General features: G+C 35.9%; 1 protein-coding gene across 4 annotated transcripts in view; it reads right to left on the bottom strand.

Moving 5' to 3' along the window:
* Nucleotides 1-16,891, bottom strand: part of LOC143462739 (protein phosphatase 1 regulatory subunit 12A-like) — a 52,548-nt gene that overhangs the window by 16,834 nt on the left and 18,823 nt on the right. For all 4 annotated transcript variants that reach the window (XM_076961005.1, XM_076961013.1, XM_076960997.1 and 1 more), the window contains exons 4-7: nt 15,758-15,929; nt 11,370-11,514; nt 4,152-4,229; nt 4,017-4,078 (exon numbers count right to left, since the gene is read on the bottom strand). In XM_076961005.1, coding sequence (XP_076817120.1) covers nt 4,017-4,078; nt 4,152-4,229; nt 11,370-11,514; nt 15,758-15,929 — 457 coding nt within the window. The remainder of the gene's footprint in view (nt 1-4,016; nt 4,079-4,151; nt 4,230-11,369; nt 11,515-15,757; nt 15,930-16,891) is intronic.

Consider the following 16,891-nt stretch of genomic DNA (forward strand, 5'->3'; position numbering starts at 1 on the left):
GCTTTGCGAATTCATGTAAGGGAGATAAGATTACCCTGACTATATATCTGTAGTAGCAGCATAGGCTACCTCTTGCGATTAACTTGATAGAAACGGCCTGTGAAGCTGGGTTGGAGACATCCTTCTGAGGAGTCAGACAGATTGATCGGAGTTTAGTCACTCATAGCTGTCACGTATTATGCGTATTAAAGCATACAATACGTTACAGTAGTACAGGGTGGGTCAGAAAAACCTACCACATTTCAAATTGTTACTGTACCAAAGCTGTAGCAGTCTGACAGGAGGTTGAATTGAAATTTTGCAGCTAAGGACTTACCATTTGTGTTTCAGGTTTTAGTTTTTATAAGTAAATAATGCTTTGTGCAATTTTTTTAAATTTTGTATCTGTATGTAAAATGGCCTGGACTGGCGTGCCGTGCCAACACCGTGCATTTGTTGTGGAAGATTTCATTAGAAATGGGGAATCTGTGACTCGAACGCTAAGAAATTTTAAGACTCATTTCAAACTAAACCGTAACGACCCTGGACTCAATCGAAAATCTGTAATGCTCTGGGTAAAAAATTTCAGAGCTACGGGTTCAACACTAATTCGAAAGCCACCTGGAAGGCCTCGAGGGCGCCATCTACATCTTGAGGGCACATCCTACAGGATGGAATAATTAAAACATAATTACATCAAATGGTAACCTTTTGACTTTGAGATGAGACAATAAATGTTTTGATTGCTTATAAATTTTGTCTCTTTTTCCTAGTTTGAAATGTGGTAGGTTTTTCTGACCCATCCTGTATTAACTGTGAATGTATTAACCGAATTTTACTGTAACTATGTAAAATATTTATAGGAACTGACTGCTGTTAGCCATGAAAGATTTTCAGGCAAATGTGGCCAGCGCTAATTCATCGAGTGTGGAATTCAACTCAATCCTTTTGTTACTGGAAGTAGAACCAGTTGTAGCAAGAACATGATTTTTGGATATGTTGCTACTTTGACCCTAAGACCTACTTACTCGTTAAAAGAGAAACGTTTCAAGTATGTTAAATATTTTATGCTACTCAGATATTATTGTTATGATGGGTTGTTAGCTAATAATCATGATGACAATTATAAGAGAAGATTGTTAATCCAGCAATCATTCCTAAAGTCTTATTTCAGCATAAATCGAAACCTTCTAATAATATTTTACTAAGGCTCAGTTAATGTAACACTGCACAGGTAGCACAGGTTGCTACACCTGTAGCATGTCACTTTGCTCAGTCAGTTGTCAGATTAACATGAAAGCAAATGAACACGGAGGCAACAATGCTGTTTAAATGGACAATTTTTCCCAAGTTTCAACAAAGCAAAGCAAAAAATTTTTATCCATCAGATGCAGGTTTTCTTGTTCGAGGCAGTTGTTGCAGCCTGCACTTAATTTTTTCCTTTTGTCCAATTTAATAACAAAAACAAATCTAGCAGCTACGAAAACAACCACCACCAAAATAGGTAAAAAAAGTTAAGGAGCAAAAATAAAAAGATTTTTCCTCATATTGCAATGACTATGGAAAATTTATCAGGGTCAGGGTCTTCACCGTGTACACGTGGAAAAATGACTATTGCAAGCGTACTTGTGTGAAATAAGTAAGTAAATAATAATGTGATTGTCGTTGTTAAGAAATAAGCGTAATAACATCCGGTCAACAAAGTCTCCAGTCATTTTATCATGTAACATTCATTTTCTTACAAACCACGAATTGTGCGGTGTCTAGTGTAATGTGTATGTTTAAGTAATAAATAACAATGTAACCAAATATATTTAGATTCACATTCTTATACAAGCAAGATTGTGAATAAAACAAAAACAATTTTCCAAGCTCTCTTGTGAAATCTCCTAGTGCCCAGTTTGGGAACCGCTGTATCAATGAACTGTAGTAAAAAAATTGAGTTATGTCAAATACCACATAGGAAATGAAATGTGTCATAAAAAATGGCACATTGCAATATGTTACTGCATTGGCGAAGTTATGCACTTACTAGGTGTTGTTGTAATTAGATATCGAAGAAAAGTTGAGAAATAGCAGAAAAAATTCCAGGAAGTCAAGCTAAAAAAAAGGGAAAGTTGGCCGTTGAAATGACGTGGGAGGCTAGTTCAATGGGATGAAAATTTGCATTGGAATAAAATTTACAAACTTCGATGGGACTTTTCTGTCACTTTGTATTCCATCTCCAGTTACTCCAATAAGCTGTGATAATGCTGGCTGAAGTGGTAGGTGTGTTTTAACAGTAGTAGAGGATGTCTGGATTTTAGCCAACATGTGTGCTGATTTACTGGACAAAAAAGCATGGAGTAGAGCAGGTGGGACTGCTCCGTTGCCTGATTAGCGAGGAAAAACAGTTGCCTCTTTGCAGCGAAGTCTAGCAGGTTGAATACCTGTGAAGACTGTGACGTACAGACATTCAGTCACAGAACGAAAGATATAAACAGGTGTGCAGGACCAGGTAAGTCGGTGAAGTAGCAGTTGCAGCCATAATCAACCATTACCTTCAGTGATTCTCATTGGTACACGAGAAATCTGTCCTGAAGTAAACCATACATTTTGGGGCAAGGGAATCCCATTAATGATAACATTTAGCTCAGTTTTCTTTCTTGTTGGGGTGGAAAGCTACCATCACCATCTTAATTTTTCCTAGGCTCCAATATATATTTTCTGGAAGCATGCCGAAAAAGTGGTCATGGCTTAGAATCTTCTCCATTTATCCCCGATTCTTGGTCAAAAGCACGATGGCCTTGCCGTTCGCAATGGTGTATAACGGTATTTTGTTCATACTACTTATTTTATTTAATGCACCATTGCGCCAAATCAATCTGCGCCATTGGAAGAGATAGGGGATCATGTCAAGCTTTTATGAACAATAAAAAAGACTTTCTTTGTTTCATGCTTTGTGTGAACCTATCTAACATGAAGTTGGGAAAGAGCTAGCTTCTTTACAGAGGTACAGTGTGACATTACTCACCCACATAACTCATGTCACTATTTTGACATTATGACAAAGGTCTACTAGTAGTGGGTAATATGCTCAATGACAGTCAGCTAGGTTGAAGTTAAGCTCTTAACGACCAGCTGGGTTAGTGGTACTAACCTGCATCATACATGTTTCGGCCAAATAATGGCATGGTTTCCTCGCCATATGCTGCAAAGCAGTATGGTTGGAGGTCTCACAAAAGCAGAATTATTTTCGCATATTGAGAGGAAGATGTTGCTGACAGGAGCGAACGTTGTGTAAGTATCGGCTTCCCATTGTGTTAGTACCTGTTTACTAACTTCTGGCTCATGGCCCTACACTATTGCAATTCCAATGCCATCAATTATAGCGATATTTCAGTTGTCAAAAGGTGAACGAATTGAATGATTAGCGTGTAAATATTTGTCACAAATTTGAGTTGGTTTGGCTGGACATTTTGAAGTTTATTTACACGGTTACAAATTGCATGCGATCCTCAAATTCAATTCATTCCTTAGACTTGCAGTTCAATACCAGTAACTGGCAGGACAGACAACTACATTAAAATAGAAATTTCATATTTTCCCTTAGTTGTTATCTCTTTACTATCATGCACGATGTCTTTTCTCTCTTGGCTGTTCTCAAGATAAGAAAGTGTTACTCTCTTTCTTTGTCTTCCGGGTTTCCTTTTGCGCTTTTTCCTCGAGAAATACCTTCGATCATCCTGTCACTTTAAATTTCAAATGCGATACTCATCTTAAATCGTGTGGATACATATTTAGGAAAGACACTGACGTTGATATTGATGGCGGGACGCTATCATTTGCAGCAAATATCTGACTCCGACAATAGTACTTAACTTTAGCTGTTTCACGTCTGTGAAATCCAGGGGGCAAAGAGTTGTTGAGTTAAGCTGTGAGAAGACTTTCCTCAGTCCTAGGGTGAAGATTATGTCATACCATACCAATTTACTGTATCTGTTAAGTTATAATTTTAACATTCAACTTTAATCAAACATTTAGTAAAAGTAACTAACCTATTTGACGCTTCATGGTTTGGCACAGGTGATATAATATGAGCATGCTTTGCATTCACATTCTAAAAATAATAAAAAAAATTTATTAAGAAATATCAAACTTGATTTCCAACATTTAGCAAGTAAATTGCTCACATCTTTTTCTTGATTTAATTTCAACTCTTCAAGGTATTCCAACATATCTTCATCTGCAACATCAAAAGGCGTCTGACCCTAGGTAAAAATGAGACAAAAAAATAAAATTCTGAGGTAAACAGTACCATCTGCTGCAAAATAAAACGTATTTATCACACCAATACAATGACTGAATGATCAATACAATGCAATGTTCAGATAGTTTGCTTTACTAAACTAGATGAAGCTATAAATTATCAAAAAATAAGTTATTTTTATTGGTTAATTCTTATGAGATGCAGATGATGTCCACGTCCTATTACTTTGCTCAATATTCCGCTTCATGCATATGCAATTGAATTTACTATAACTAGACCCACAGGTACTTTAATCTACAATTGCAGGAATCACAAAGCAACACTGCTGTATGCACAAAAATCTATATTACAGCCTTACAGGGTGATCCAAAAAAACAGAACCCATAAAAATTTGAATAAAGCTGTAATTCTAATTTATCTTTTTTTTTCTGGTTCAGAGTATAAAATTAAAAGCCAATTTTGTGCATGAATTAGAACAACATTTTTCTCCGAAAGGTATTTTGTGTGAAAATCTATTTCGACAGCAAATCATACACTGCAGTGCAAGTCAAGCTTCGAAACAAGTTTCACTGCCGTTATGCGACATCAAAAATAGGATTCTTGATTGAATTCAGAAGTTCAGGGAGTATGGGACTTGGTAAAATTTTAACTCTAAAGGCCTAAGAGGCACTTAATCTGGTCGGAGAGTGACTGCTAGGTTAGAAAATAACATTAAGTTCGTTTTCTCACATGCACGTTGTAAAGCGAGCATGCTATGTGAAAGCGATTGATGTTTTGTGATACGTGGGTTGAGAGGCACGTTTTTAAGGCGACCCAATTTTTGAAAAAATTAAGATTTATAAAATCTTGCGACCCAAGTAAATTGTCGTAAGATTTTAAAAGTTACACAAGATTGCGTTGCAAACACACAGCACTTCAAAAGCAGCAAATTTTTCTGAAATTAATATGTTTAACAAATCACTTCATATATCACACTAACGAGATAACTGTGCTCAATTGCTGTCATTGAGTTTTTGAAATCGAGGCTTTATTTTACTTAAACATAGCCGCATATCGGCTTCAAATTCCAGCCGGTTTCGCTGTTTAGTTTTCAATGGACACATGGTGCTAAATCCAGTCTCACAAAGCCAAGTTGTTGCAAATGGAATCAGTTTTTGAATCACAAATTTTGAAACTGTGGGATACACTTTGTGCATGGAAGCCCAAAAGTGGATATTTGCAGAATATTTGGGGTATTTGTTTTTGAAGGAAGCAAAAGAAATACGATTTGCTGCTTCTGTCGTCATGTCCATAAACTGTTCTGCTACATGGATGGGAAGTTGAGGCAGGTCCTTTCCAGCAAATGGATCAATTATTCAATCATTTTGGCTATTAGGTGTTAGAGATTCACCATAGTAGTGCACAAACTTTTGGGCAAGTTGTTCCAAGTGTCCGATTATAGTTTGCTTGATATCAACTTCCTTGCCACAAATATATTGCGTTAGCTCAGGAAACATATCGTACTCATCTCTAGTGACATAACTTTTCCAGAGTATGAGTTTTTTGTGGTAAGCATAAATTTTGATCAATCACCGTAAAACAATTGCCTTGCATAGATAAATTTAGAGAATTCAGAGAGTAAAATATATCGGCAAGGTAAGCAACTGTTGCTTTGAAATCTACTTGCAAAAACTTCTCGGCTAATCCTACATAGTTCTGTTGCTTTAGGAAGATAGCAATCTCCTCCCGCAAACCACAAACTCACTTTAGGACACAACCTCGTGGCAACCATCGCACTTCCGTGTGCAGCAGCAGAACTTGATAATCCGAATCCATGTCAGTGCACAAAGACGAAAACAAACGCTGATTTAGTGGCCTTGCTCTGGTGAAGTTTACACACTTCACAACATCATTCAACACTTCCTGCAGCTCTTGAGACAGTTTTTTTTGCAGCAAGGGCCTCTCTGTGGAGAAAGCAATGAGTCCACACAGCATTTGGGGCTTTGTCTTTGATTCGTTTTACCACACCAGACTTGATGCCAGTACAAGCTGCTGCGCCATCGGTGCAAATGCCTGCACATTTATCCCAAGGAATGGAATACTCCGTAAAGAAATCATCCAACAATTGAAAAACATCTTCACCTTTGGTGTGCAGTTTTAGCTTTTTGCAAAATAGCATATCTTCTGATACAGCCTCATTGTTGATAAAGTGGATAAAGATGGAAAGTTGGGGCAAACATTAAATGTCGGTAGATTCATCCAACTGAATGGAACAAAAGGGAGACTCCTTCACTTGGATAAGAATCTGCTCGAGAACATCAGCCATGTCTACTAGGCGTCTTTTTACTGTGTTGTTGTTTTTACTTTTTACTGTATTGGATAAAGAAATTGCATTTAACTTTTCACTTTCTTTCTCACCAATCATTATTTTTACTATTTCTTTCATAACTGGCATTAACAAATTCTCATCATCTGTGTGACGTTTTTTCTGCCTAGCAATTTGATATGATGCAACATACGAAGAGTAAACAGCTAATTTATTTTGTGCTGTAATGCTGTCATAGTATTTTTGTGATCTTGAATCGATTTCAACTTGCTCTTAAAAAATTCAACAGGCTTATTCACACAGTTTGGATGATTTTTCTCTAAGTGTCGTTCCAATTTGTTCTTTATCATTGATTCTGCTGAGAGAACTTTCAGACATACCACACATTTTGGTTTCCCGTCTAGTTCTGTGAAACCAAGTTTTACAAACGCTTCATTGTATGATCGTTTTGCCATTCGTAAACTTAAAAATTAACAAAAATATAGTTCACTCTGCAATACCTAATGCAAACAATAACTGTCAAAAGTTCTTATACTACGAACATGCTACAAAGGTTTACAGCGAGCTGCTGAAGCTAGCAAGCCAAAATTGCATGCAACTTGGCTATTGGCTATCAACTATCTTCCCAACGAGTCTACATTCATGAAAGAAGTCTGTGGTCTTCAGTGTTCACACGACGCGCTTAAAACTTTTCACTGCGGGAGCTCTTTGTACGACAAAATGCAACTGATGCGAAATTATTCAAGCGTCACGCAGAACAGATTTCTGATGTCTCGACATGAAACGCTTCATGACTTGGAGTTTGTATTTTCAAGTTTTGTGATTTCTTCAAGTTTTCAATTTTTTTATTGTAATTTTTCGGCCAAGATACAATATGCTTGAAAAACAAGCGACCCAACTTTGGGTCGTGACCCATGCGTTGGGAACCACGGCCTCAGACTATACTTGGCACAAACAAAATAAGATTACCTTTCAATGTCTTGACGCCCTGACAACGCTCCCTAGATCCGCCACTGTTAATGTCCTATCGCATGTCTCATGGGATTTCAGGATATTAAGAAGTAATAGTGTAACCAAAAAACACATAAAAATTAACTACATGTTTGTTATTGATGACTAAAACACTAGTGTGCACAAATAACAGTTAAGCATGATGATTACAGAATACTGGTAGATTATTCTATATAACAGCCATTCAAGTTAAGGTGTAACTAAGCAAAGTAGCAATAACTTGGCTTGGCGGAGTTCCTACAAATTAACAAATTCTTCCCTATCAAAAGTTAAACATCGCATTTAAAAAAAATTTTGGATCCACCCCTGCGTATAACTCAAACCTTATTAGCTCTAAAACCATACCGGTAATACCTATAGCTTTTGGAAATCATTAAAATCTTAATTCCAGGATTAAGATTTATGTTCTCCTCTATTTCTATTAATCTATACTCCACAACCATGACAGAAAATATGCCTTAATGCATGAAATTTGTAGACCACGCATATTTCTTCACACGAACATATATAGATTTATGTTAGGACAAGGAAAATAAATTGATAACAAAAAATGAAAGTGCAGTACAAAAACATATTTTAACTGCGTTTGATATCGAGATTGTCATGTGACAGACAATATCTCTGTCTATTCGAAACCCACATCTTCCTCTCAGAAAGGCAGCAGCTCTAGGAGCACTCTAAACACTTTAAAATCTTTCGCAACGTCAGCCAATTTCGTTAAAGGGTTACCTAGTCTCTACTAGGTCGTGTATAGTGTTGTAACTGTGCACAACTGGTTCTTGGTCGTTGGTTTTCTACCAGTTGGTGTGGCAAGCAAAACTTGATTTACCTTAGCCTTTGCAATCTGGTAGTGTGACCAAACCATCTTAGTTGGGACCTCTCAATTCAAAGAAGCAGAGGGCCTAACATCTAGAAATTTACAGATTTTGGTGTTACACATTTGATCTAGTAACATTACACTATGAACCCTTGATAAAATTCTCATTTGGAAAGCCTACAACCGTGAGAGCACTCTTTCAGTCATGATCCAGGATTCTTGACAACCGGTGGAAATTGGAAGGAAAAAAGACTTAGAAATTGTGCTTAATGGTCTTAGAAAGCTCTTGCTTTATGACAACTAAACGTTGCACTGCAACATACTTGAACTTCTGTACCTACTTCGGGGTTTCCCATACACTTGCAATGAGTACTGAGCAGGCAGTACTTCCTTGAGAGGCAGAGTAACTCAATTGACTGACAATCTAACATCCAAATAAAAACTCTGTGTCTTACTTGAAATCAAAATTACTTGGAATCTGAAAACATAATAAATATTTTATTTCCTTCTCTCTCTCGGAACCTACATTATCCTCTCAGGAAGGTAATGGGGGGGGGGGGGGGGGGGGGGGAGAGCTTTAGAAGCTCTCTAATCAGTTTTTCATGTCTGCCAATATAGCTAAAAATATACCCAGCCAGATCAGTGACATGTTTGACCTACTTGGTTTATGTACAACATGTTGGCTTTCTCCAGTTGGTGTAACAAGCATGGCTTGTTTTGAAAGTCTTACTTCATTTCATCAGGTAGTGTAACACATGTACATATTTTAAAAATCCAATTTATGAAGACTGCTCCTGTTAGCGCACTTGGTCACTATCCAAGATTTGTAACTACAGGGGAGATTTGGACAGAAAACTCCAGCTTTTGCTTCACGACACTGAATATTGAAGCTCACGCAAGATTGCATTTGTTCTTGCAATTTGGGTGTTTGATGTTTTGTATTTGAACTGCAGTCCCAAGTACATGAGCATTTCCACCTACTTCAGTGCTCCTGCGCATCCTTGCTGTGAGCACTGAGCAGGACTCTTGAGACCTCCGATTCCTTTATGCTGTTTTTCTTTCCAAACAGTTGTTGATCAGGTTTGGAAGAAGAAAAACAGGTCATTGGTCATTTGGAATGAAGTGCCTTAACAAACAAGGACCTAAGAAAGTGTGAAGTGGGAAATAAGTAAAAGCAAGTTCCAGAAATTTGCAGACTGCATGGAAAATATTGAGATGAAACTGACACTGTTAAAAACTATAATGCTAGTAGCGGTTACAAGTACACATGCATAGAAATAGTTTTGTGTGGCAAAAAAAGTAGTGAAAAAGAACCCCATGGTGAAACCAAGAAAATTAAAGCTATTTCTATGAAAGCCCGGCTTCACGACAAGCTGTAGTGTTCTTTGCAAACTTGTGAAGTAGGAGCGCTAAAAGCTGCAGAACAAAGGAAAGACGTCCAAAGGCAGATGTGGAGGGATTTTGGACAAAAGTTGGAGTCTGACTAATCTGCAGACAGCGAGACAAAACATCACTTGCTGCAAAGTTTAACATTAATCAAAGTGCAATAGGGTGATCTTTTATCCAAGGAAAAAGACACATTTAGCAAACAGAGATAATACTTTAAATATGTGCTGAACCCTACCACAGAAACATTAATTACCACACAGATGATCCAATTCGAAAAACCTATCTCACTGAGGCAATAAATAACCAAGCTGTAAGATCTTTGAAAGCTGGTTAGGCTGATTGTAACAAATTTTATGCTGAAATTCTAAAGACAATCAACCGAGAAATCCTCTGTCTGACCTATGTGTGCAAAGTGACATTAACTTCAACCAAGATATCAATAGAAAAGGTGTATGTTTTCTCCTTATCTCCAGATAGTATGCATAAACTAAATGAACAGGCACAGTTTTGGCAGAGTGAGCCATTACTGGAATCAGTAGGATCATTCATTTGCTGTTTGTTGCAGTCAGGTTGCAAACATCCAAGTGCTGGTCGGTAGATAGTTCAATTCCCCTTTTACAGTAACCAGAGCAGCCATCACAGATGAAAACATGCCACGACAGAAATGATACAAAATCTATGAGTAATCACTGTTGTGTACTGTGTGTACCATGCATACTTGTACACATTTGCACCATGTGTGTACCATGCATACTATGTTGAATTAATAACTACGATATAAATTATAACGCTTGACTTCTTCAACCAGTTCCTGCTGCTTTCCTGTCCACGGTTGCATCCCCAAACTCATAGCATTGGTGGTTTCCGATTAGCAGTAGCTTAAACATTATAACTCAAATCTGAGAATATTATTAATTTATTAATTATAATTATTATTAAACATGCCCCTAAAGTTTGTATGCCTACCTTGTTTACTTGTGCGACACATGACAAGGTATGAATAATACCATTGGCTTGGGCTTATGCATAGTCAATGATTTCACAATACTTTTTAATTTGACATATTGACAAACGACATATTAATTTGACGTTGGTTTCCAGTATAGCTCAGATGGATAATGGAGCACTTAAACCCCTCTTTCACAAAAAGGCAGTAATCCATAGAGTTCAAAATTATTTATTGTAATATTTTTAACTTTGTGAAGGATATACTGAAACACATCAGTTGATCATCAACAAAGAATATATGGAAGAATCACAGTACTGTATCATACATAGTTTATGGGAGTGAGTTTGCTACATACTATACTTCGTTTGTGGATGTCTTTTCATTATTATTATTATTATGAATACTTCACTTAGATTATCACGAAAGATTCTACTCTATTAGAAAATAAATAATGAACCAATACAATGAAACATTCCCACAAAAAAAAACTCAATTACCAAAATAATGTAAATGCTGTAACAAGCAGCTTGGCCAATATTGCAAAGCACTATTCTTCGATAAAGAAAATGTTTCAATGAACTGAAATTTTATTTTAAATTTATTTAAATTTTAAAAAGAAAATTAGCCCACAGTACATTTTAATTGAGATTTAACTGGTCACTGGCCTTACCAATACACTTTTGGAGCGAAAATCTGCATGTTTATCAGCAAGCAATTTGGCAGCTTCTTTTTGCGACCAATGTGAGGCAGCATGAAGAGCTGTCCACCCATCATGATCTTTCATATTTACACTTACACCAGCTTGTAACAGAATCCTGAAAGTACACATTAATTTAGCAAATAGTAACCATACAAAAGTCATTACATTAAATAAACTTCAAAAAAATTTTCCTGCTTAGGCATATCCTTACCCATCAGTTTAACCCGAATCTACCTGCAAGTAAGCCTCTTTTTTAAGGTAAAAATATCAAGTCAAAAAACAAAGGGTGGTCTCAAACGTCTGACCTGTCAGTTTAAAAACAATTTACGCCACATCAGTCGAATTACTGTACGAAAGATAAACAGCACACATATCATTAACTTATCATTAAAAAGAACAAAATTAACGAAATCTTCATGTGAATTAATCGATAAAGTCTGTATGACATGTTGCTGAAAATCATTGACTGTCGTTGTAATTAAATGTTTATGGTTGACATCTAAATTTTGTTATTTATTAACATCATAGCATTTCTAGACCATTTAGTTTTAACCTGTTGTAATTACTGATTAAAGTCATTTGAACTATACAACTTGACTAAAGTCGTTTAAAAAAAGATTAAGACAGAATGTTATGGTATGCTTATTTCCTTTGACAGGTTGGATTTTTACCTTGTTTTAAAACAACCAGTTTAATGTGAAAAATGCTTCGGTAAGAATGCAATTAAATTTCCTCACAGTAAGTGTCCCCTAAGCCCGTCTTGGCTGTACAGGGCGTTGAATATCATTTCAATAACGACTCCAAAAAAACGAACGAACATAATGCAATATGTAACTATTACCGGAAAGCAAACATATACAGTTGTACACCTAGAAACCTACCAGACTTAGATGACAACACAATGCATCGTAAAAATTTGCAACTGTGTAAGTATTGTATTAACAGTATATACATGAAAACAACATTAACACGTGACATAAAACCTAAAGCGATAAGTCATACTTTAATTAGTAAAAGTAAACATGTCTTGAGTATTTTCTTTTCTTATATAGTTCTATTGAATTTCCTTTCTAATAATTTAATTTTTCAGCTATTGCCTCCATAGCATAGCAAATGTAGTATTGTTTTGTTTAGTTTTTATTTTGATATAATAACATGGATATCAGGATATACTCATTCAGAGATGGATATTTTAATTGATGTAGGCCACAAGTTATAAATTAAAATTTTAAAAAGTAAAACATATTTTGATTTTGGTGTGTTGCTTTGGTATATATTTTCAATGATATGTAATTAAATAAGTGTTAAGAGATATTTTTCTTTCTTTCTGTACAGTCAGATCACGTTAGTCCAGACCACTTTGTTTCGTCACAAAATGTTGGTTTAGCGAGGTATGCGGATAATTAGAATCAAAACAATAATGAGCCAATATTTCATACTGACTATTAGGTCATATTGCTCAACTGTGACTGTAAGGATTTCTCTGGAAGCGACCACTCTGTCTGAAAGTCACCAAATTTCAATTTTCTACAGCAAATAATGCAACTGTACGCCACGTTTTGCTATGACTGTGTGCGGGAGAAGCAACAGTCGATTCGATCAACTGTCGGTTTGATCAACTGTCGGTTTGATCAACTGTCGGTTCGATCAACTGTCGGTTCGATTACTTGTCGTTCGATCAACTGTCGTTTCGATCAGCTGTCGTTCGATTAAGTGTCGTTCGATAAACTGTCTTTCGATTAAGTGTCGCGTCACGTTATTATCAGTGTTTTTACTGACCTTCAATTTGCGATATACTCTTAGAACTACTGTCTGCTGTATATGTTAAGCGCTTTTGCCTTCACTTATTTTTACCGAAATATGGTGATGTATAAATATTATTATTAGTTATTTTTATGCGATAATCCGATTTATTCCTTTTTAAGCGGTATGCGAACCGATGTTTTTACTTACCATTAGATAGGATTTGATTTAGGACTTCAGGTTTGCATGCAATAAAACGATATATGCGTACAAGCGATATGCGATTAACTGATTTCGTCTGTACTGCTAAACAAAAAACATTTGAAAAACTTAGGTGGTTAGGTTAGGTAACTCACGGCAAAATTATGTTACAAATTTGCAGTTTATTGTGATACGTTTAGACATTGTGACACCATAAAGGAAAATCACAATGCATTACAATAAAATGCTTCTTTGCAGTGTGGCAAAATAATATTTTGGATGATTGTTTTTTTTGGTTTCTTGGTGTTACTTACTGTGTTATATCACGCTGATTTCTTTTGTCCACTGTGTTATTTAATTATCTTTAACGCCTCAGTATCTCGATATGGTCTGTTGCTTTCGAGTGGGCCGTGAAAAGCGGTAGAAAACGTACCTGGCAAAAGAAAATCTTTAACAGCAGTAATGGAATTTACAGATGTTTTGACGAGAATGTGACGTTATGTATAGTGTAGATAACAACTAACAGGTGGCATTTAAATGAGACAGAAAAATATGTTGAGCGACTAAATATACATAAATAGCAGATTAGACGCAAGTCCTAAACCGCAATTCAAATTTCAGGCTCTAGAGATTTCAACAAAGCATTCTCACCACCACATGGGGATTTTCACTGATAGACAAGGTTAATCTGATGACCAATGCAATGAAAATACAATGCCTTTGGGTTTTCATCCAAAATTGCATCTTTGCAGACCTGACATTTTGTGATTGTGCTTTCGTCAAGGCACTTCTGGATATTAGTCTTGTATCAGAATCATAGGCGCCGAAGTTTACAAAATGTAGGGCGGAAAAGTTAATGGGTTCAGATGTTTGGGAATTCCCCGTGTCAAGGATTGTTGTAAAAACACAAAATAAGATAAAATATACTTCTAATCAACGTTATTTGCGACAACAGCCATGCTACAAGTTTTTACTTTTTATAAAATTTCTGGACTTGTTGGTTATGCTAACCTACCACTTATAGCACAATTGTATTTCTATTCATGTCTTAGTGCTTTGCCACTTTTTTCTGCCTACGGATCGCTGGGAGCATGTTCTCTGTTCTACCATACGTCCTACTTTTAGTTCTGTGAAGTTTACGGCAAAAATGAATGACATTCTTATACGCATTATTCAATCATTATCTATTATTTATTTATTGTTCGTTTTTTTTTTATTCGCATCAAAAAAATGAAACAGATCTAAAAAAATTAGCAGCAACGATTACTGAATATACTTCTATTTAACACATAATCAAGAACGTTAAAATTTTCAACCCTGCAGTAAAGTATCTCGTCTGTGATTTTCCGCACGAATCCGGTTAATTGCATAGTCAATTTGCCAAGCTTTTTTATGCGATTAAACGAATTAAACGATCATCCATTCATTCAAGCACGCAAAAGATGAAAACATGCTTTCTTGCATTTGTGTTTTTAAACGAACAAATGTGGCCATGTCCGCCCCTTCAAACTGTAGTCGTTGGCGAATTGTATGAAGTACATGCAAAACTTCTTTATTTTTTGATGTTGTCACAGCGATTGCGTCAGCAGAGCTTTCTTTATTGTCGTCGTCTTTTTCAACTTGTTCGTTTCGTAAAACTTCTTCAAATATTACGGCATCATCTTAACGCAACGCTTAAACGAAACTAAAACAGTGCGAATGTTAATGACTGCGTATTGACAGCCACGTGTTAATGCTTAAATTTAGCATTGTTGGTTTGATTGTTTCGTAACAAAGCGCAGTACAAGTCACAAAGCTTACGCATTGCGTGTGCGCTCCCAGTGCGCGTAGTTTTCAATTTTATCTTTTAAAAACTTTTGAATAATCGAATAAATCACCTTCATTTTTATTCAATTAAGCGGATTATGCAATAAACCGTTATGCGATAAACTGAAGTATTATCTTAACAAATGATAGACTATGGATTGGGACTTGCGCCCTTTATGCGATAAAACGAATTATGCGATTATCCAGAATACAATTAACCGGATTTGACTGTATAACCTTTTGAACGTAAAATCGCTATTATTTGTTAGAAAAATCCAGGGCGGAAAAATCCGCCTTGTCCGCCCAAGTTCGACGCCCGTGATCAGAATGGCATCTTGATCAGCCTACAAAGGCTGATTTTGACTGATTGCCCATAATTTCATATGCATAACCCTAAACAACTGCTCAGCATTCTCCCAAAAAAAGGATGGCTTAAATATTTGCAACAATTGCTTCTCGGTTAGTTTTATGTCGTTTGGCCACGATGAAGTCTATTTGGCCGCCAATGACTACAACCATTAATTAATTATTCAAGCAAGAGTTTTCAAAACTGTTTAACTTCACAGAAACATTAACATACTGTACGTTGTACAATTTGCATAACTTACTTTATGACATCAATGTATCCTTTGGCTGCTGCAACATGCAAAGCAGTGGCACCAGATTTTGGATGACTGTACAATTGAAGTGCTTCATTATTATTCACAGCATTTAGTAGCTGGTTAGCATCAGATACCATGATCTTTCTTTCTTCGTTCTTTGCACCTTCAATGTCCAGATCTGTTTAATATTCACAAATAAAAATGTAATTGCAATTCAAAGATATTATTCAACCTGGTTTGCTTTCACATTTTCATCCTAAAAGTTGACATATGCCCCAGTGACAATTACACCCTTTATGTAAATTGTGATGTTGGTGGTGATTTCAGAAATGCTAAAAAAGATACTTCTTGATAGCAATTGCACAATTTAATTAGTCATAGTTTATTTTTGGACGTTGCTGGCGTAATAGAATGAAATGTATACCCAGAAATACATATGCACAGTACACAAACTTGTAATGTATGATAGCTGATAGATGATACATAAGGTGAGACTTATATGAAGCTGCAATTGCTAGTACATTCTCCAAAGTTCGAGATGAGGACTGGCTTAGAATTAGCTTACATTTACAGCATGATGAAAGGTTCTTAGCTTAATTCTTTTTAACTTAACTTAAAAATTAACTTAACTTAACTTTTTAATTTTTTAATATTTCAGAATAAAATAATTCGGTCATTTGTACTTTAGGAAACCAGTAAACCGGATAAGGATAAAGTAACCTTTTTTCACGTTTCTAGTAACACACAATGTGCCGACTATAAAAACGTCATGTGATGCAGTTTTGTTATAATAATACCACAGTCCACATATGTATACACAAAATTTTAATGTCGATTTAGTTTTTTAGTTTATTTTTAAATTTAGTAAATTTAGAACCTTTCGACTGAAACTATCCAGTTCTCTCTTTGCAATGCACCTACTGAGATGTCGATGCCCGCAGGAAGCCTTGTAATGTTGCTGTCGCATTTCAATCGCTTTGTGTATTGTTTGTGACATAATAAAATGAATCCTTTCTGACATTTTGTGTCTTGTAGAGAATCAACTACCACTTCTATTACGGCGTGCTAACTGTAGTGTTGTAGACAAACCATATATAAAAAAAGGAGAATTCAAGACTTGCTAAAAAGTCATGAAAACAT

The sequence above is a fragment of the Clavelina lepadiformis genome, chromosome 1 (genome assembly GCF_947623445.1).
Source record: "Clavelina lepadiformis chromosome 1, kaClaLepa1.1, whole genome shotgun sequence".
NCBI lineage: Eukaryota > Metazoa > Chordata > Ascidiacea > Aplousobranchia > Clavelinidae > Clavelina > Clavelina lepadiformis.